General features: G+C 40.1%; 1 protein-coding gene across 2 annotated transcripts in view; it reads right to left on the bottom strand.

Moving 5' to 3' along the window:
- Positions 1-19263: 19263 nt before the first annotated feature.
- SUCO (SUN domain containing ossification factor) overlaps positions 19264-21483 on the bottom strand; it is a 99413-nt gene continuing 97193 nt past the window's right edge. For both annotated transcript variants that reach the window (XM_027868437.1, XM_027868438.1), the window contains one exon: positions 19264-21336. In XM_027868437.1, coding sequence (XP_027724238.1) covers positions 20893-21336 — 444 coding nt within the window. In that variant the 3' untranslated portion in view covers positions 19264-20892. The remainder of the gene's footprint in view (positions 21337-21483) is intronic.

Raw genomic sequence — 21483 nt, 5'->3', positions numbered from 1 at the left:
TGACGTAAACTTTCAAAAGCTTCGGGCCACTATCCCTGCCTGGGTGAGTGGGAGAGCTAGACCTAGCCCTCAGACCCTACTAGAGCAAATTCAAGTCAACCAACATTTAGTAAGCACCTACTGTATGCCAAGATTATTCACTGACAGACCACCCCTAGACACTCCAATGCTAAGCTTATACTTCCCATGGAGGGGAGGATTTGCCCATTCCCCTCCTCCCACTAGCCACAAGAACAAAATATACCAGGTTGGCCTTCTGCATCATAGCTAAAATCTGGTCATTTTGGCATAAGCATAATTTTACAAGCTTATGTGGATGCTAGTAATGAGAACAGCACACATTACTTTCATTCTCTAGAAAGGTTAACTTTAATCTTCGTTGCACAAGCATTAACTTTCCTTTTCTCTATTCCTTTTCACCCACCACTGACTGATGGTCACTGAGAACATCCTTGAGAATATCAGGATAAGTAGGATGGCATTTACTGTTGTGCACATCAAAGGAAGTTAACTTCCTTTTAAGCCTCATCCCCAAAGCATTCATCTCAGCAGTGATCAGCTCTTTTCACACAATCTATTTTTCCTCAACTTAGCCCTCTGATGTAAATTGAAGTTCTGGGCTGGTACATGAAGCTGTTCATACTTCGTAAGACCTGCCAGAAGCTTGGTAGCTCCCACATCACGTCTCCCTCTCCCTTCTCTGCTCCAGATCAAAAATACCTGCTTCCTTTGAACAATTCTTCTCTGGCCTAGCCTCAAGTCTTTTCCACTGCTTACTAACTTTGTACCCCTGCACAAGTCAGTACATGGAAGAGACCATAAACTAACTTTGCATATGTAAGTACTGGTGGATCCAATACTACATTGGGGTGGTAAAAACGTAGGGAGTAGTGTAAAGGTGGAATAACATGTACACACCAAATGGTTTTCATTGCCTGGAAATGCTTGTGTCTCATGGCCTTTCTCATCAATGCTCTTTTTTATATATGATGCTCAACTATACACACACACACACACACGTACATATATGTATCACACATGTGTGTGCGTGAGTGAGTGCGTGTTTATGTGTGTGTAAGAACTGAGTTCAAATCCTGCCTCAGACACTTACAAGCTGTGTGACCCTGGGCAAGTCACGTCACACTGTTTGCCTGTTTCCTCATCTGTAAAAGGAGCAGGAGAAGGAAATGGCAAACCACTCTAGTATATTTGCCAAGAAAACCCCAAATGGGGTCACAAAGATTCAGACATGCCTGAAACAACTGAATGACAAAATACATACATGCATGCATGCATACATGTATATGTGTGTATGTAAAACACACATATAACAGATATTAAAAATATAAATACATGTATATATAGTTTGTGGTCCAATCAAATGTCCTAAAGACCAATTTAGATATCAAAGTCATTTTTTCATGTCACCCACTCCTTCCTTTTTGAGTTTAAAAGAGGTTTGTTGGGGGCACAGACACCTAGAAAGCAGTTTTCATTTCAAGATCTCCTAAGCAAGTAAATCTTCAATATGCAACCATATGATATTGCTTCCATTTCTGGTAATAAAAAATAATAATAATTAGCATTTTTATAGCACTTTAAAGTATGCCAAGTACTTTACAACTCTTTCATTTTATCCTGAAAACAACCTTGGGAGACAGAAGCTATTATTATCCCCATTTTACAGATGGGAAAACTGAAAGTCAGAGAGTTTAAGTGACTTGCCCAGTGTCAGAGAGCTAGTAATTGTCTGAGACTGAATTTAGACTCAGGTCTTCCTGATTCTGGGTCCTGTGCTCTGTCCACTGTACCACCTAGATGCCTCTACATCATTTGGGTATGTATCAGTTGCCATCTTTTTTATATTGGGTATGAAAAGCTCAATATAAATAAAAGGAAGGGTGTGGTCCAACTAACAGAGAGAGCTCCAGATCTGGCATTGCCTTTTTAGTTGAATCATTTAATTTCTCTGGGCCTCAGTTACAAAAGGGCTTCATCTCTAGATCTCCTGCCAACTTCTTAGCTATAGTCTTAATCATAAATAGGAGACCACGAAAGGAGCTGGGAAAAGATGTAGTCCCCTCCATTTTATTGCTAACTTGGCAAGTGACCTTTTGTTCTCTAGAAGTTATGAAATTAGTCAGTCAATTAGCATATATTAAGTGTTTACTCTGTGCCAGGTAACACAAATACAAATATGAGAATACAAAGAAAGGCAAAAAAAAAATAATCTGGGCTCTCAAACAGCTTACAGTCTAATGGGAGAAACAGCTTGCAAACCATAAACAAACAAGATACATACAATAAATTACAAGTACCAGGGGGAAGGCACTTGCATTAAGGGGGGATTGGAAAGGATTCTTGCAGATGGTAAAACTTTAGCTAGAACTAAGGAAGCTAGGGAAGCCAGAAGGTGGAGATAGGGAGAGAGAGGGTTTCAGACATGGCAAACCGCCAGTAGAAATGGTTGGAGTCTGGAGATAAAGCATCATGAGCTAGGAACAGCAAGGAGGTTAGTTGTTGGAGGAAGACCACTTTCACATATTAGTGGAGGACGGACTAAAATGGGAGAAACTTGTGGCTGGGAGACCAACCAGCAAGCTAGTACAATAATTCAAGCACGAGGCAAGGCGATGAGGCCCTCACCATAATGGTGGCAATGTCAGAGGAGAGAAGGGCATGTATGTGAGGGATGATAGAGGTAAAAGCAATAGCCCTTGGACATTGATTGGACATGAGGATTGAGAGAGTGAGGAATTGAGGATGATGCATAGGTTTTGAGCCTGAGTGACTAGGAGTAATATTGTTGTAGCATCCACAGCTATAGGGAAGTGAGGAAGAGGGGAGAGTTTCTGGGGAAAGACAATGAGTTCTGTTTTGGAAATGTTAATCTTTAGATTTCTGTGAAACAACCAGTTTGAGATTGGAGATGAGAAATTCAAGGTCCAGAGACAGGTGAGGGCTGGACAAATAAGTCTGAGAATTATCTGCATAGAGATGACAGTTGAATCCATGGGAGTTGACGAAATCACCAAATGAAACAATACAGAAGAGGAGAAGAGGGTCAAGGATGGAACCTTGTGGAACACTCACAAGTTAAAGGGCATGACCTGGATAAAGATGCAACAAAGGAGACAGAGAAGGAATGGTCAAATAGAACCAAGAAAGCATAGTGTCCTAAAAACCTAGAGAGAAGAGAATATAAAGGAAAAGAAAGTCATTGACAATGTCAAAGGCTCTGGAGAGAGATCAAGAAGGATCAGGATTGAGAAAAGTCTATTAGTTTGGGGAGTTAAGAGATCATCGGTAACTTGGGAGTTAACAGTTTTGGTGGAATGATGAGATCAGACCACAAAGTTAAGAGGAGAGGAAATGGAGGCATCAATTATAGACAGCTTCCTTAAGGAGTTTAGCCACAAAAGGGAAGAGAGGTATGAGATGATAATACTAGGGATGGACAGATCAAGTGAAGGTTTTTTAAGTACAGGAGAGACATGGACATGTTGGTAGTCAGTTGGGAAGCAGCCAGATACAGGGAGATTGCAGATAAGTGAGAGCTGAGATGTTGGAGGGGGCATCGTGCCGGAGCAGATGGTATGGAATGGGAACCCTTGTACATGCAGAGCGGTTTGCCTTGGCAAGAAGGGGTGGAGGACATAGTGGAAGGAAGTATCAGAGCAGGTGAGATAATGAGGAGGGAAGACCAGAGAGCTCTCTGTGAATGACCTCAACTTTTTCAGGGGAATATATGAGGTGAGGTTTTCAACTGAAAGAGTCGGGGGGAAGGGGAGCCATGGGAGGTTTGAGGGAGGATGATGAATTTTTAAAAAGCCACAGTAGTAGTAGTAGTAGTAGTAGTAGTAGTAGTAGTAGTAGTAGTAGTGGTGGTGGTGGTGGTGGTGGTGGTGGCGGTAGTAGTAGTCAATTAGGGAGTAAAAGGATTGCCTTGCTGAGTGGGGACCCAGTTGAAATGATGTAACAGAAATTTGCAGTGGACCAAACTAGCATGGTTTCATTCTCCATCTTAATCTAACAGCGTGTGGCAATGGGTGTGATTCTGGAGAATTGATTGGTGAGAGGAACAGCTGAATAATCACAGAAGTCAGTTCTCCTACTCGAGGCCAAGCCTGGCAGTCAGGTTCAGATCTGAATGGGCTATTCTGTAACAGCTGGTAGCAGCTTTAGAAGGTCCAGCCAAGGCAATCCTCTGCCCTTTGCAAGACATTAAGATGGGATGTATTTTAGAACTGATCCAAGTTTTTGTATATCCTCCAAATTGGATGCAATAGGCTTGGCCCAAACTAAACCCAGGGTGATTTGGTCCTGAAGTCTCAGGAGGCCAAAAGAAATTTTGCCTCCAGGAAGCTTTCAATAAATACTGGGGTGACCTGGTGCAAACCCAAGTGTCCCAGAGTCATGCCAGCACAAACCATCCTTTAGGGCCGAGGGTAAGAACGGAATGATCAATGAGAATGGACTGGAGTTAAGAAGGCTAGGACAGAAATACAAAATTGAGGCAGTCCCTGCCCTCAAGAAGTTTTTACCCTGAGTAACCTAGGGATTTTGGCAGCTGATCATTGGAAAAGATGGGGAAAGGACAGATCACAAAGTAGTCTTGGAATAGCGAGTATTAGGGATGATACTAAGTGGGTATTCACCCAGAACTCAGCCAGGCTCATGACAATGCTTTAATCCACTCAGTCAGTGAAGATACTTATCTTTCAGATTGCTTCCTTGTCTGATAAAATGTAATTGGGATCTTGGCCTCAAGCACAGCTCTAGAGTTGGTTTTCCTAGGCTTTAGCTGATTTCATCTCTCTATCACCTCACTCTTTATGCCCACTTACCTGTACTCATCCAGTTCCATAAAATCATCCTCATCCCTGAGGATCCTCATCCCCTCTTCTGGGGAACTGAGGTCATTGTTGCCCCTTTACATTTCTGCTTCTATTCCACTCTCCATAGCTGCTGCACCATGATCTGTAAGAAATCAAGGACATGAACCCAAAGCTTTAAAAACAAATGTTAAAAATTGTTTTTACATGCAACTGGGAAATAAGATATACAGGCAATGGGGTATAGAAATCTATCCTGCCCTACAGGAAAATAGAAGGGGAAGGGGATAAGAGAAGTGGGGGTGATAGAAGGGAGGGCAGATTAGGGGAAGGGGTATTCAGAATGTAAGCTATCTTGGGGTGTTGGGAGGGGTGAGATACGGAGAAAATTTGGAACTCAAAATCTTATGGAAATGAATGTTGAAAACTAAAAATAAATAAATCAATTAATTAAAAAAAAAGAAATCAAAGACACACAGTTTAGTCCACGTACCTCCTAGTCTCTCCTGCAAGAACCTCAACTATCTGTGAGTATTCAAACTCAGTAGCAGTACCCACTAAAATGGACTTACCAACTGGAAGAAAGAAGCCTGAGAGCTTCGAGGGAGAAGAAGAACAACAGATAGTCTGAGAATGTGACAGGTTATGGAAGAAGGCTGCCAATCATACCACTGTACAGAGGGTACCAAGCATGCTTGGGTGAATTCCATTTTAGCTTTGAGCATAGACTAAAAGGCAGCCAGAGTGAAATAAGAGAGGGAAGGATATTGAGGAAGTGGTCAGATTCTCAACAGGAAAGGATTCCTCTAACAAGGTTCTGGTGGCAGGAGCTACGAGGCATAACCACAAGTGTCACTGGCCTCAGAGTAATATCTTCAGGGCTCTGAAATGTCCATTTCCTCCCCACCTCCACCTCAGAGGTCTATGTCAGTCAATAAATATGTGTTAAGTGTCTACTATGTGCCAGGCATTGTGCTAATACTAGGGATAAAAAGAAAAAAAGCGAAAGACCGTCAGTCCCTGCGCTCAAGGAGCTCACCATTTCATGGGGGAGATATGTCCTTCTTTCTCTAAAAATAAAAAATCCATGGATTCCTCATACATTGGGTTATAGGTCTAGGGCTCAACCTAGATGTAATTTCTAGTTTAAGTTCAGAGAACATTTGTATGTCCTGTTTTGTTGTTAGGTAATTAATCTTAGAAAATGGCTGGATCGTCATCCATGTCATACCCTCTAATTGTAAGTGTCCCCTAGAGTTCTGTCCTGGGCCCTCTTCTCTTCTCCCTTAACACTATTTCACTTGGTGATCTCATCAGCTCCCATGAATTTAATTACCATCTCTCTGCTGATGATTCTCAAATCTCCATATCCAGCCTGAACCTATTTGCTGACTAGACATCCAGAGCCCCAGACATCTTCAATTCAACAAGTCCCAAACTGAACTTGTCATTCCCCAAACCTTTCCCTCTCCCTGGCCCACTGTCAAGGGTACCACCATCCTCCAAGTCACTCAGGCCCATGACCTAAGTGCCATCCTTGTCTCTACTCTTTCTCATCCCTTATATCCAATATAAGGCCTTCATAACATCTCTCCAATACACTCCCTCCTCTCCTCTGACACTGCCATCACTCTGGTACAGGCCCTCATCACCTCATGCCTGGACTGTTGCAATAGCTTGCTGGTGGGTCTGCCTGCCTCAAATTTCTCTCCACTCCAGTCCATCTTCCACTCAGCCAACAAAGTGATCTTCCTAAAGTCTGGGTCTGATACGAGTGCTTGTTAATTGAATAGTGTTTTCAGTGGGAGAACTCTCTCCTATAATGCCCACAGGTCAATGTCCAGCTCTCAACAATACTACATAGATGGCCTGATTAGTGGAAATAACAAATTCCCTGAAGTGGTCAAATTATTCCAATTTGTACTGCATACTTCCATTGGGTTGGAACCAAGTAATCAAATTTTAGTTAATTACAAATTCAGATACATAGGACCACTTCAGAGGATTCATTATAGTCACTAAATAAGACTTAGCTGTAGACTATAACACAACACTACTTTAGGCAGTCCTATAAGCTCTATTAGATGTACCTAGCAGCTAATCTCTCTTTACTAGAAAGCTGAAAAAAAAAAAAAGTACCAGTTTGTATGGTGTGTTAATCATAACAGCCTATTTATTGCCTATAACATGAGTATCCAAAGACTGTGTTGGGGAAATAAAATTTTTGTGTGTAAAACAGTTACATATGATAGTAGGCACTTAATATATGTTGGGGGCAGCTAGGTGGTGCAGTGGATAGAGCACCGGCCCTGAAGTCAGGAGGACCTGAGTTCAAATATAGCCTCAGACCAAACACTTGATATGTACTAGCTGTGTGACCCTGGGTAAGTCATTTTACCCCAATTGCTTAAAATATATATTTGTTGCAGGCATGAATGGACACCCAAATTTAGCCTCAAACACACTAAGTGAACAAAAGGCTTCAGTGGGGTGAGGGAAGAAGAAAAGCAGTAGGTCTGAACCTATAGCTTTCTAGGGGGAAAAAGGCCCTATAAAAATGCTAAACAGCAATCCTCACAGTTAAAAAATAGTCTCTCCCCACCTACCTAACCTCCCATTGAGTTGTGATGCAAGAACATGAAACCCCTCCTGACCACCTTTTCCCCCTATCAACTCCCACTATGTTTCTCAATTCTTCAGGAAACAACTTTGAATTTTAAGACACTCCCTTGAAGATGCCTATTTCTAGCCACTACAGCTCTTTCTCCAGGCACACTTTCTTTTCTGCTAAGATACAGGGTCCATATTTCCCAATTTTGATGTTAAGCCAATTATTATTAACATTATTCCAATGTTTTTCCTTTTGGGCAGCTTCTTCTTCTTCCCTGTCTCTCCCTCACAACTTCAGAAGCAGAGGATAGATGGGTTCTCTTTTAGCAGTTCAGTAAACAGCTGGTTGGTTCCCTCCTCTACCGGGCTCCTCCAATGGACAACCAAAGTTCAAGAGTTAAGAGAGGAAGGAGTCAACCCAACCAGAAGCGATGAGCAGGGCAGCTTGCCCCCAGCTGTTTGAGCTATGGGCAGATGTTCTGGGAGGCAGGACTATAGAAGAAAATATTTCTGAAGTACCTATCTTAGTGTACTAGAATAGACTGACAGTCTCTGAGAGATTTATTCAGGAGGCAGCTTAGCATGGAAGACAATATGGCCCTTCCTCCAGATGAGTAATAGGGACCCAACATTCTCAACTTAAGACCATGAATAGCAAAAACATGGAAACAAAGTGGGTGGCCCTCAAGCAGGTAATGACTGAACATAACACGGTAATGTTACGTCACCATAAGAAACGCTGGCTATGAGAAAAACATGGGAAGACTTTTATGAAATGACAGAGGGTGAAAGAAGTAGAGCCAGCAAAATGCTATAATGATTTTAATGCAAATGAAAACACTAAAAGTTAACTGAATTCGGATTAAGTGCCATGCCCAACACTGACTGCAGAGCCTAATGATATTCTCACTGATGTTAGTGCTGAGTCACCCAGGGAATGACTACTGATGATGAATGTTCTAGGTACAGTTACTATGCTTTGCTACAAGGGATAATGGGGAGGGGGAAAAGAGGAAAAGTCAGTATTACAAGGAACAGATTATATGACGTAAAGAACAAAAAGCACCGATTAAACTTGTTAAAAGTGACCATGCAAGGAAATATTAAAGTCTCTAAGTTTGTAAGTTCTCTCAAGGTGTTCTAGCTGGCTGTCATTCATTCATTCATTCATTCATTCATTCAATATTTCACAGCTCATAGGGCCATAAGTAAGTTGGACGGGATCTTCTGGGTCTAGGCCAATGGTGTCAAACTCAAATAGAAATGGGGGAGAGGAGGGACCACTAAACCACACATAAGGATCCTTGAAGCCTGCCTATTGATTTACTTTTAAAATGTAATGCTATCTTTATTTTACTGCATTTTTGTTTATTTTGTTAAATATTTCCCAATTACATTTTAATCTGGCTTAGTTCTAACACCACGGGTTACTCGTTTGATATCTCTGCTTTAAGCCAAACAGAATTTCCTCAAGGTGCTAAAGCAGTGCTTCAAAGGTATTGAGTAGAGAATATCACCTTGAAATTCAAAAGGAATCGTGAACCTGATTTGTGGCCAGGCTCTGGTTGCTGACGTTTTATTACCGCCTAGTCATCTGGAATCTTCCATGGTTTCTGATGAACCCAGCAAGCGGTTCAGCCTGCTCATCAGAAAGAGGAAATGGTTGTGGGCACAGTCAATTCCCTTCACTTACAAAATTCTGATCTTTCCCCTCCTCCCAACCTCTCTCCACCATTAATGGATAGGGTACGTTGAAGAAGTGACTTTCAAATTCTTCTACCTCCTGTGCATTCCATCCAATGGCTGGGCCTCAGTGGCTTTTCCTTCTAGGTTGGCTGAGTTGAGTCCCTGACATAGCATGAAATTCAGGATTTCCAGAGAAGAGAGAACGACTTGCTGATGTGCTCATAGCCCTTTGTGGTCTGAACTGTTCCAGTGGAACATGTGTATAAGAAGCCCTGAAAAACAAACAAACAGAAATTAAGCTGTCATTTTACTCTGATGGGATCATATCTCATGAATCCCATTGGTTTCCCAATCCCAATCAGCCCTAAGAAAATGACTTGGCCCCATTGCTGAGCAATTGAGTACATGGACTCTTTAACGGAACTCTCCAGGTTGGGAAATGAAATTGGCAGTGCGGACTAGACAGAGTCACAGGGCAATCAGCAATTCCTGTCTGTCCTGAGTGGCTTTGGGTAGCTGATGCTTATACATCACAAACATACATCCTGTTTACTGGATACCTTGGGCTCCTGTATATCCCCAAGCGCCGCCTTACAGTGAATAGTCTTTCTTATTTCTTTCATAGCTCACCCACTGCGTGTACACGTTTTCTGAGTATGTGACAAAGATTCATGGGAGAAACTATATGGGATAATAAATAGCGTACCACACTTAGATTCAAAACCAGATCTGAGGTGAAATATGAGTTGGGCCATCTACTTCACAGGGTTATTGTCAGGCAGCAGAGATAAGGATTGAGGACGGATTTTACTGGTGATTTCTCTGATTTTTGAGAACTCCTGGGTGAGGAGGTTCCCTTCACCAGTGCTGGTCAGCACCTTCTCTGCAGGTTATAGTCTTCTCAATGATGGCCACTACTAGAGGCTGATCAGGTCTGTGCTTTCTTACTCCTCTGATTGTCTCTGGCCCTGTCAATGTGCATTCATTCGTGCCAGGTCCCTTGCAAAGTGCTAGGAGTAGCAAGGGAAAAAAACCAATCTAATGAGGAAGACAGTATGTAAATAATTAGGTACAGACAAGACACATAGAATAGATGAAGGTAATTTGAAAGGTGGAAGCTATTAGCAACTGGAGGGATCAGAAAAGGCCTCTGGCAGAAGGTGCAAGGTGAGCTGAATCCTGAAAGGAGTCAGAGAAACTCAGAGGTGGAAGTGAGGGGTCAGAGCACTCGAGCGTAAAGTCAAAGAGACAGAAGATGGCATGTCCTGCCTGAGGGACAAGTAGGCTAGTATAACTAGATTGTAAGGTATGTAAGAAGCTGGGAGACTAGGAAGGAATCAGGTTGTAAAGAGCTCTAGATAATAAACAGTATTTTATAATTAATCTTGGAGGTAATTGTGTGTGTGTTCTAACGATTAGATCTATGCTTTAGAAAAATCACTTGGCAGCTGAGTGGTAGAAGGACTGCAGTGGGGAAAGATGAAGCCAGGAGACCAGTTGAAAGCTGTCACCTAGTCCAGAGCACAGGTGATGTGGGTCAAAACGACAAGATTGGACAATGGACTGGTTAAGTGGAGGGAGGGAGCAGTCAAAGATGATACTCGGCTTGAAAGCCTGAGTAACTGGGAGTACAATGGTACCCTTGAGAATAACAGAGAAGTTTAGAAATGGAGAGGAAAAATACATTTGGTTTTGTACATCTCAACTCTGAAAGTGCCTCTAGGACGGTCAACTTGAGATGTCCAAGAGACAACTGAAGATGTGTGACTATACTTCAGCACAGAGACCATGGCGGGATATAAAGATCTGAGAATCGTAGAGATGGTAACTTAATCCATGGGAGTTGATGGGGTCACCAAGCTGGAGAGCATAGAGGGTAAAGACAAACGGGTCTAGGACACAGTTTTGGGGGACACACAGTCAGTAGGCAACACCTGGATGAAGAACCAGCAAAGGAATCTGAGGAAGGAATCAGACAGGTAGGAGAAAAAACAGGAGAAAGAGGTATCAAGAAAACCTAGAGGAGAGAGTATTTAGGAGGTGATCAACACTGTCAAATGTTACAGAGATAAAGGATGCTTCATTTGGTAACTTTGGAGAAGGTGGTTTCAGTTGACATCGAAGCCAGTTGCAAGAGATTATTGAAAAGAGTGAAAAAAGAGGAAGTTGTAGCCAGAGCTCTCAAAGAGTTTGTTTAGCTGCAAAGAAGTAGAAATATAACATAGCTAATAAGGATGGTTCGAGTGAGGGTTTATTAAGGATGGAGCAGACACGTTCTTGTTTGAGGGTAGCAGGAAAGAAACTAGTAGATAGAAAGAGATTGAAGAGAGTGTGGGGGTGATAGTGGAGGTAATTTGATGGAGATATTGGGAGGTGATGGGATCATGGGCACAGGTAGAGTGGTGAACCTTGGCAAGAAGGACTTGTTCATCTGAGACTGGAAGCAAAGGCAACCAATACTGGAAAGAGTGGCTAGTTGGCCTGCTGCTTGCTCCCTGCTTTCATTTCCAGATTCTCTCTGCCACCATTGCTTTCCTCTTTTGAAGTTTGTGCAATCCAAATTTGTCATCCAATCAAGATCTTGACGGCCATTAACTATTAGGACCAACAACATTCGCCTTTCTTCCTCAGCGTTACTGCCAACCTCAGCCTTTCCATAATTCCTGCCCCCAAACCACAGGACTTCAGTATGCAGTTTCCTCAAATGCCCTAATTCTATAGTTTTTTTTCAATCTACTGAATTCTCATGACGAATTCCTCCACTCCACATCAGCCACACATAGATGGTCACACACTCTTACACACTCATCTTCACCTCAGCTATTTTCCACCTTGTTATCAGTGTATTAACACGTCCTTCCCTGAGGCGTGGTACTGATAATTATCTTAGGCAAAAGGTGAAAAGGGGGTGGGATGAAAGGGGCAGGTGTGGTCTCTGGGAGTTGAGGTGAGTGATTTAAAAGGTGCTCCCAAGGCACATTCTTTGAAAACAGAATTTTCATTAAGATTTAAAGGTTATCCAAGGCTACTCATTCATTGCTCAAGTGAGATCTACAGAAGCTAAATGAACTCCCTTAACTTCAATCCTAGCAACACAAGGATGCAAATGTGATACCATTGGTATAACTGAGACTTGGTAGGATGGTACCTGTGGCTGGATAAAGTATTTATTAGGCACTTACTGTGTTAGACCAGAGGTTCCCAAACTTACGTTTTAAAAAAAAATTACTCAGCGCTCCCCTGGAAATCTACTTTCTTTAACCCTTTAATGTTTTTAAAAAAATTTGCATTATTTCAAAAAATATATAATTTTTAATCTTAAATTTAATAATTTATCATAAATCTATGATTTTTTCCTGCATTAAAATTTTGATGACACAATATTGCATCATGTAATCATATAGTTATCACATATTGTGAACAAGTCATTACATGCGCATATTCCTGTTAATGCATGCTGGACTTCCCAACAATGTTCTGACATGCTTGCTTGCCAACACTTACTTGTTAAAACCTATTGGCAGACTTGACCACTGATCAGTCATAACTTGCATTTTGTGTGTTTATTTGGAAAATAATGTAATCACTATGATTTTAATTGTTACACAACAGATGAAACGCATTAAGTTTTTCAAAATTTTCTTATCTTCTCTTCTTTCCTTTTGCTTCCACCACCCCCTTATTTTTATTCAACACCCCCCCAATTGCACCCAAGGCTACTACCGCCCCCCTGGATCATTCCAGCACCCCTCAGGGGGCAGTATTGCCCACTTTGGAAACCTATGTGCTAGACACTATGCTAAGAGATGGGGATACAATTACAAGAAAATAAGACCGTGCTCCTACTCTCAAGTATCTTATGTTCTAAAAAAAGGAAGACAAAACACAAAGAGGAGCTGGAATGTGTTTCTAGATCAGCACACTTCAGGTTAAAAGAAGCAGGATGTGCAAAAAGAGGAGGCATGCCATCATATGTTAAGAAGGCATACTCATTTGGATAGAGAGCATTTGGATGAAAATCAATTGAGGCAGAAACTGAACTGATTTTGTCATTGGTGTATCATAAACCCTACAAACAGAAAGAGGGAACATATGAGTAATTCAGGAAACAATCACAAGCCCATTAGAGTTCTGATATATAATGGAGATTCAATCATTCAGACACTTGCCCTCTTTATCTTTCTTTCCCCTCTCCCCCTCCTAAGCAGAACCAATAAGAATATCTCAACTTACTTCAATCATAATGTAATTTCATTCTTCAAATGGTAGAAAAACTAACAAGGGAAAAGTTCTCTCCTAGAGACCTTATTCTCATTAATTAGGAAGAAATTGGCTGCCATGGTAGAAATAATGGGAAGCATGGGGAAAAGAGAGTACTATATCTTAGAATTTAATGATATGGGAAGGGAAAGTCAGGTAGTGTGACATGCACCTTGGATTTTGGGAGAGCAAATTTCAAAGGGTTCAGCAAGACAGATAGCGTTCTCATGACCTAAAGTTCTCCAAGAAGTTTGTCCAGGAAGGATAGAACACTGAAGAATGCAGTCCCAAGGACACAAAGGGAAACAATTACAATAAGGAAGGAAAAAATGAGAACTAACCATAGAAAGAGTACAATGACCAACAAACTTAAGATTTTAAAGATATACAGAAGAAGGAAGCAGGGAGAGGTAACAGAGTTTGAATACAGTACCACATGAATAAATAGGGTCAGAGCTGGTCACAGCTCAGAATGAGCTGAGAGTGATGAAGAAAGCTAACAACAACAAAAAGGGCTTTTTTTTTTTTTTAATGGGGGGGTAAGGGAGAATTTTTTAAAAAAGTAACCTTTGCTGGTGGTAGATATGATCATGATAACTGAAAACTGCAAGGTAAAGCTGCTCAATTTGTATTTGTAAGCACTGACACTCAATATAAACAGATCTTAGAGAGAACACGGAGCTGTCCTTGAGGAGCTCAGCTCAATTGGTTCAGGTCAGCTACATCTTCAGGAACTGATGTAACTTGCAGAAGAGATGGCTGAGTCACTATCAGTGATATGTAATAAGATGTCCTACAGCCTGAGAGAAGGGCAAATGTCCTGACTTTCAAAACAAGAGAAGAGCTTAGAGTCTACAAACGATAAACTGGTGAGTTTGGCTGATAAAACTAGAGCATATCACATGAATGAAATGGTCAGAGAACATCAGAAGAGAAAGTCACGATCAAAGGGTCAGCATCACTTCGTCAAGGACAGTTCATGCTGGACTAATTCCTTCTTTGGACAGGGTTACTAAACTGGTAAAGCTACATAGTTTATCTAGATTTTAGCAAAGCAAAGATAACCTATCACACTCTTCTTGCGTAAAAGATGAAGAGATGTGAGTTAGACAGTAGGATTCAATGGATTTAGAACTGATTTGCCAGCCAGACTCAAAAGAGTAAGTCATTAATGATTCCATGTCAGCTTAGAAGGGATTGGGATACTATGTATGGCCCTTTGCTGACTTAGCATTTTTAATAGATGACTTAAAGGTATAAATAGTATACTCATCAAATCTGCACTTGAAATAGAGCTGAGCAGAACGCTTTATGGGGAATCTTCAGCCTCAAGGCCACACATACCCCTCCAGGTCCTCAAGTGCGGCCCTTTGACTGAATCTAATCTCCAAATTGGATGGAAAAATCCAATCTTTTTATTAATGGGATTTGTTCTGTGAAATTTGGATTCAGTCAAAGGGCTGCACTTGAGGACCTACCTAGAGGAGCACATGTGGCCTACAGGCCACAGGTTCCCCACACCTGGGCACAATGACACACGAAAACAGTCAGGATCCAAAAAAAGACCATGACAGGCTAGATCATCAGGCTGAATCTAGTAAGATGCAATTTAATAGGGATAAATGTAAAGTTTAAACAAGAGTTAGACAAATTCAACTTCACAAATACAAGATCTTGCAGGCAATTTGATGAAACTTTGAAAAAGCTCTGGTGCTTTTAGTGAGCTCAATGAATCAACATTTTGATACTGAAAAGTCTTCACTGCTTCCTAGAATATGAAGATGATAACAGTCCCACAGTCTTTTCCTGTTATGAGACTTTTGGAGTGTTATGCTCTGTTCTGGGCACCCAGGTTACAATGACATTGATAAATTTGGTAATGTCTAGAACAGTTTCTTAATCTGGGGTTTGTGAACTTACAAACCACAAAACCTGTTAACTCTACTTCAAGGTAATTGGTTTCCTTAGTAATCTTATATATTTTTATTGAACTACCAAAGGAGAAGACTGAGGAGGATATATTAACTGTGATTCAGCATTTGAAGGGTTATCATGAGGAAGATGGATTAGATTTGTTCCCTTTGACTCAAGAGGGCCAAACAAGAACCAATGAATGGGTAGAAGTTGCAAAAAGAAAAATTTAGGCTTGATGGCAAGAATATCTTCCTAACAATGAGAGCTCAAAAATGGAATGGACTACCTTGAGATATGGTGGTTTTCCTTTCAATGAAAATCTTTAAGCAGAGGATGAATGACCAAACCATGTAAATTGTAGCGGGGATTCTTTCCTAGGGATTGGACGTATTGATTGCTTAAGTCTTTTCCAACTTGGAAATTCTGATCTCTTTTTTCAATAAAGGTCAAAATGAGCTGAGGTGGACAGAAAATTAACATCAACAAAAAGGGTTTGTTGTTGTTGTTCTTAGTCATAATATGGGAAAATTGAGGATCAAAGCAGGTCCAAAGCATTTGCTTGGACTGTAAAGTACAGAACAAAAATGCTAACAGAAAGTTGAGACCAAAGTTAAGTATGGAGAAAGAGAGAGATAATGTTGTTGCCGTTGATGAGTCACCTGTTCCAAATGACTGGGACGGAACTGACAGATCTAATTGCTGACCATGGTCAGTGATACCTGAAAAACATTGGAGAACAGGAGATGAAGCAAGGGCAAATGGGCAAATTGTTGGGAAAGGGAAGGAAATGGGAATCTGCTCACTGTAGGCCACGGAACTTGACTTCTAAATTTCTGGTAAAACTCTAGAATGCATTGATAATGAACATTTAAATAAGGATGATAAAAAGCCAGCATAGCTTCCTGGAGAATAGATCATGCCAAACTTTGCTTATTTTTTAAAATAGATTTTTTAATCTATATTAATAAAGGAGCTGCTGTAGATAAGGTTTACCTAGATTTTAGTAAAATATTTGAAAAAGTCTATCAAGTTTTTTTTTGGGGGGGGGACTGGAAAGATGTGGTTTAGTGAAGGAACAACTAGATGTATTAAGAACTGATTAGATGGCATGACCCAAAGAGTACTCATTAATAGTTTGACACCAACTTGGAAAGTTTCCACTGGAGTGGCTCTGGGATTTGTGCACAGTCCTCTGCCAAGGGTAGAGGGCCAAGCACACTTACATGTTTATCAATAACTTGGGAATAGGCATATATAAAGACACAAAGCTTAAAGTTTCACTAACACACTGTATAATAAGTCAGTATCCAAAAGAATGTATACAAACTAGAACACTAAGCTGAACATAGTAAAATGAAATTTAATTTCATTTAATTTTAATTTAACTATAAATGCAATGCCTTATATTTGGTTTTTTTTTTTTTAAAGAGTTCCTAGGAACAAAATTGGAGTAGGGGCAGAGGGGGATGGTCAGACAGCAAACTTGTCTGAAGAAGATCTAAGTATTTGAGTGAATTGAACGTTCAATGAGTCAACAGTGGAATATGGCAACCAAAAGGCAAAAGGTGCATCTAGAGAAAGACATGGCTCTTCCTGGAATTAAGGTATGAAAGTCCCACCCTCTTCTGCCTTAATAGGGAGTTCAGTGGTTGCGTGTGCTGCATTTTAGTAAATATTGTGAAGCATCCAGGGGAAGAAAAATAATAGGAGAAGGGTTTTAAGTTTATGTTATATGCGGATCAATTGATGGAACCAGAGATGTCTAGCCTGAAGTGTCAATGAGGAACATGAGGACTGTCTTCAAGTACCTAAAGAGATATCATGTGCAAGAGAGATTAGACTTACTTTGTTTGGTCCTAAACGGCAAAACAATGGGAAGCTTTAAGGAGGCAAATACAGGCTCAGGTTAAGAATTAAAAAAAAAAAAGTTATCCAAAAGTGAAAAGTGCATCCTGGGGAAAAAGTGGGTTCTCCCTCATTGGAGGTTTTCAAATAAAAGCTAAATGGTCACCTAGCCATTATTGTTTGGAAGGATTTCTAGCAGCTCTCTTGGTAGAGACAGGACAGATATTTGCTGATGTCCCTTCCAACTCTGAGGTTTTAGCCTTCCCGGCTTCATTCTCTTTAAATAATAACCTTAAACAAGGAAGCTTGAGGATAGTTTTTTCTTCCCTCAGTAAATTTCCCTGCAGCAAGTGGAGGCAATTAAACCCCTCCTACTGACCTTAGATGGCATTTTCCAAGTTCTATAGTAGGAGCTTAGCATTTGTTATTGATCGTGGTTGTTTCTCCCATAGGAAAAACATTTTTTAAAGTAGGGGTAGGTAGGTGACAACACCAGCAGAATCATTAGGTTTCTTTTTAACTATCTGATAGTTTTTTCAGTTATGCTTCAAGGTCTTAAAAAAGAACAATTCTTCTGTCTCATGCAAATGCTGTATAACATGGACTCTCCAAAGGGTATCCCCCATTAATGGTTAAAAGAGCATGCTGTCTAAGAAGGAATGAGTATTATGACTGTACATATCTATGCATGTATATATGCATGCTTTCATATTGGAGGAGAAGGTAGTACAAGATTACAGAGTTTCTATTTCTTCAGAATTCCTATACGGTCCTTGTTCTTGAATTCTCATTACTATATCTTTTAATAAGCATACAGAAAATTACTATAACAGCGAACAAATAAGGGTTGACCCAGTATTTCCTTCATCTTCTGCATCTCCTTAATCTATTGAGAGCTCCAAGTACACTTTTTCTATATAGTTTAAAAAAAAAAAAAAAGAACTACAGGAAACAGAACATGCTGTTAAGTCACTCTGTAATCGTCAAACACCATAGGGATTACCCGACGCTTTACTGAACACTATCAGAGCACTTTAGAAAACTAAAAACTAATGTGAACTTTTAAAAAGATGCTTCAAAACAACTCCCAAAGAATTGCTATTACAAGTAAAAACCCAGCATCCTTGGATGAGCACGCGCTTCTATGTGGCAAGAAATGAACCTGCAATTGAGTGGTAAAACACTAAGCAAATATTAGAAGGTAACAGCTTAAGTATTTGGTGTTTACTTCCAGCCCAGCCCATAGGTGTGCTTATCTGTAAATGATCTGATTGCGTTTCTAGGAAATTATTAGGGCCATTGGCTTTGACCTGGCAAAACAGTATAGGTAAATCTTTACAACTAATTCAACCACCTATTTAGACTTTCAAAAAGCAAAATGATAATCTTATCATTAATGACTTCTGAGTGCCTAACAGAATTATAAATTCAGAGCTAGAAAGGACCTCAGAAGTTATCCATTTAGATCAACTCCTTCATTTTATAAAGGAACTGAAGTTCAGGGAGGCTACGACCTGTCCAAGGTCACATGGTGATGGAAGTTAGATATGAAATAAGGCCCTCTGACTTCCCAGCCATCCAGTACCCCAAAGGGCCTTCTAGTAGATTTATGTCACTGACTTTTACTAGTTGTATGAGCAGTGAAATAGCAAGCACAGAAAGCGGAAAACTTGCATGTGTTGAGTTATATCTCAAATAATATACTATTGGAGGTTTTTTTGTTGTTGTTGTTGTTGTTGTTTCACATCTTAAAGGTTTGGTTACCAGCAATATCTTTCACCTCATGTAATTAACAATTTGACATAACAGAAAAAAGGCAGACATAGAATTAAACAAAATTATTTTCTCATTAAATATGTAGAGTTTAAAACGTACCTATAGAATCGAGTCTAGGAAGAAGAAATACATAAGGATCAAACAAACTCAGAATGTTAGCTTGATAATAGAAAAGCTGAAATTGTTATTAAGTCAGATTAGCACCAAGCATTTATGTACAATCCATACAAATATTTAGCAGAATGAATGTTGAGTGTTTAACTTAAAAAAAAAAACGAAAGTTACAGAGATCAATAATGAGCTTGTGAATTTCTCTTAACAAAAAGAAGGAAAGTCATTAAATTAATAAAGACAAGTGTTCAGATTTATTTGGAAATTCACAGTTTCTAATGGCACTACAGCTCTGTAGTTACATAAGTCTTCTTTCCACAATGTTGAATGCTGCACTCAGATGATACTTTCCCACCCCTACCTCATTCTAATTTGGACCTCAATTCACTGTAATTATTATAAAACTCAGGCCCTCTTGCTCTGAGTGGCTAAATGTGCAGACTGACCAACAAAAATGACATCACCCAAAACGTACTGGCAAACTAACATGAAAGCAGCAAAAAAAAATTTTTTAAAGGCTTTAAATAAGTCACATTACATACAATACCCAGAAAAGGCATCAGATCAGTTTTAAAAATGGATATTACTAAAAGTGCTCAATAAGTTATAACAGCCTTACAAGGAAGGTGACACTGTTAGACCTCTCAACCCAAAAAGATAAAAGAAAATGCTTTCTCCAACTTCACTCACCATTGCACATTCACACCCCCTATGGAATAATCGTAATCCAAGTATACAATCGCTGCCAAAATTAAAAAAAGAAAAAGTATGAAAACAGACAAAAAGCACACACATCCAAACATCCTGCCCTGCACATCTGTAGCCAATACTAAAGCAAACACATTATGGAATAATTCAGGCTTGACCATTTAGACAAGGTTCGGCAAACTCATTGGTATGCCTGTTTACATTTGGACTCTGCAGTGATAATATAATTTTAGACACAAGTTTTTTTTCCCCCCTTTGCCAAATCTACTTCTCCAAATTTTGCATGTTTCAAAGGATTAGTGTTCATTGTGAACAATCAGAATTCAAATGTGGTCAATGAGTACCCATAATGGTAGTTAAATATCCCTAAGGTGAATCTATAAAAAAATTAGTTTGGGAATAATGGTCATCTGCAAGGTCGTAGGTGGTCCACGTTATGTTTATATCATTCAATTCCCAAGGATAAGTGAATTCATTCTAAATCCAGTAAATGAAAACACCATTAACAGCATCACAATCCCCCTCAGAGAACAGGCTCTCTGGCCCTGTGAGTCTTCCATATTCCTTGGTGATTTTGCTACACAGAGATCTTCTACGAAAGTCTCATCTGATCTTCACTGCCCAACACACACGTACAGGCTGAGCTTCAGGCAGAGGCCCCTTGTAGAGCAATGTAGTGTTTACAGCTTCAAAAGAGCTTATATTACCAAAGAAATCAGATGACAGAAACAAGTTTCTCTTTCTCTCTCATCTTCCAGTGGCGTTATAAATAGACACAAGGCACATAAATATGGGAAGGTGCAAGAAATAGGAACAAAGCTGAAGGAAGAACATTAGGCTTTCATTCCTATTCTACCCAAGGAACTGGGTTTCCAAATTACCTTTGCCCCAGTAATTAATCTGTGAAAAAACATCTTTATAAAATGTCTCCCATTGTCCAGGTAGGAAGTGATCAGCCTTGTAAAACTGCAGCTCATTAACCAAGATTGACACAATCCCATCTACTTAAAAAGGCAGAAATCATAATTTCTGAATACTTTTCCCATTGGTTTTTAATGCCTCCCTAACCCGCCCCCCAGCCCCTTCAAATACCACAGACTTCTTCAGTGAACAACAAAAGTCTCCAGTATGAAAAATTCAGCTAGTTTTAGATGTGTCCTGATACTGCTGTGACACCAAATGTTCCCACTGTGATCTCCTTGTTTCCTTTGATGAGGTCATGCAGGCTCGGCATCGAACCCGACTTAGTCTGAATTAGGGTTTTTATCAACTTTCCTTGATCTTGAACTCTAGATCGCCTTCTCTTTAAAGCCCTCTTCTCAGTTTTTGTTTTTTGGGTCTGTCCATTACACAAACTTGTGCACGCTGAAATGCCACAGAAATAGGATTCCTCAGACTGTGAGGAGGTTTCTGAGCTTCCTTCAGATGGAGGACCCTTATAAGAAGAGTGATAAACCTCTCCCATATTAGAGAAATCTCTCTGGTTCGTAAAAGGCTTCCTTCCTTTAATGTCTCCATTGGCTATAGGATGCGATGTGTCAGCTGACTTAACAGTCTCAATTTTTTCAGTTTTATATTTGCAGCGTTTCTTCTACAACATACACACAAAAGAAAACTGGGATTAGAATTTCAAAAATTAGGCAGTTATTTATCTGGAAGAACTGAATCACTGTGGAATAAGCACCATCTTCCGGTGCCTGGCACATGTGAGATATTTAAATGCTTAGTGACTCAAAAA

Source organism: Vombatus ursinus, unplaced genomic scaffold, assembly GCF_900497805.2.
Source record: "Vombatus ursinus unplaced genomic scaffold, bare-nosed wombat genome assembly UNPS02014789.1, whole genome shotgun sequence".
Lineage (NCBI taxonomy): Eukaryota > Metazoa > Chordata > Mammalia > Diprotodontia > Vombatidae > Vombatus > Vombatus ursinus.
This window is presented reverse-complemented; position numbering and strand designations above follow the sequence as displayed.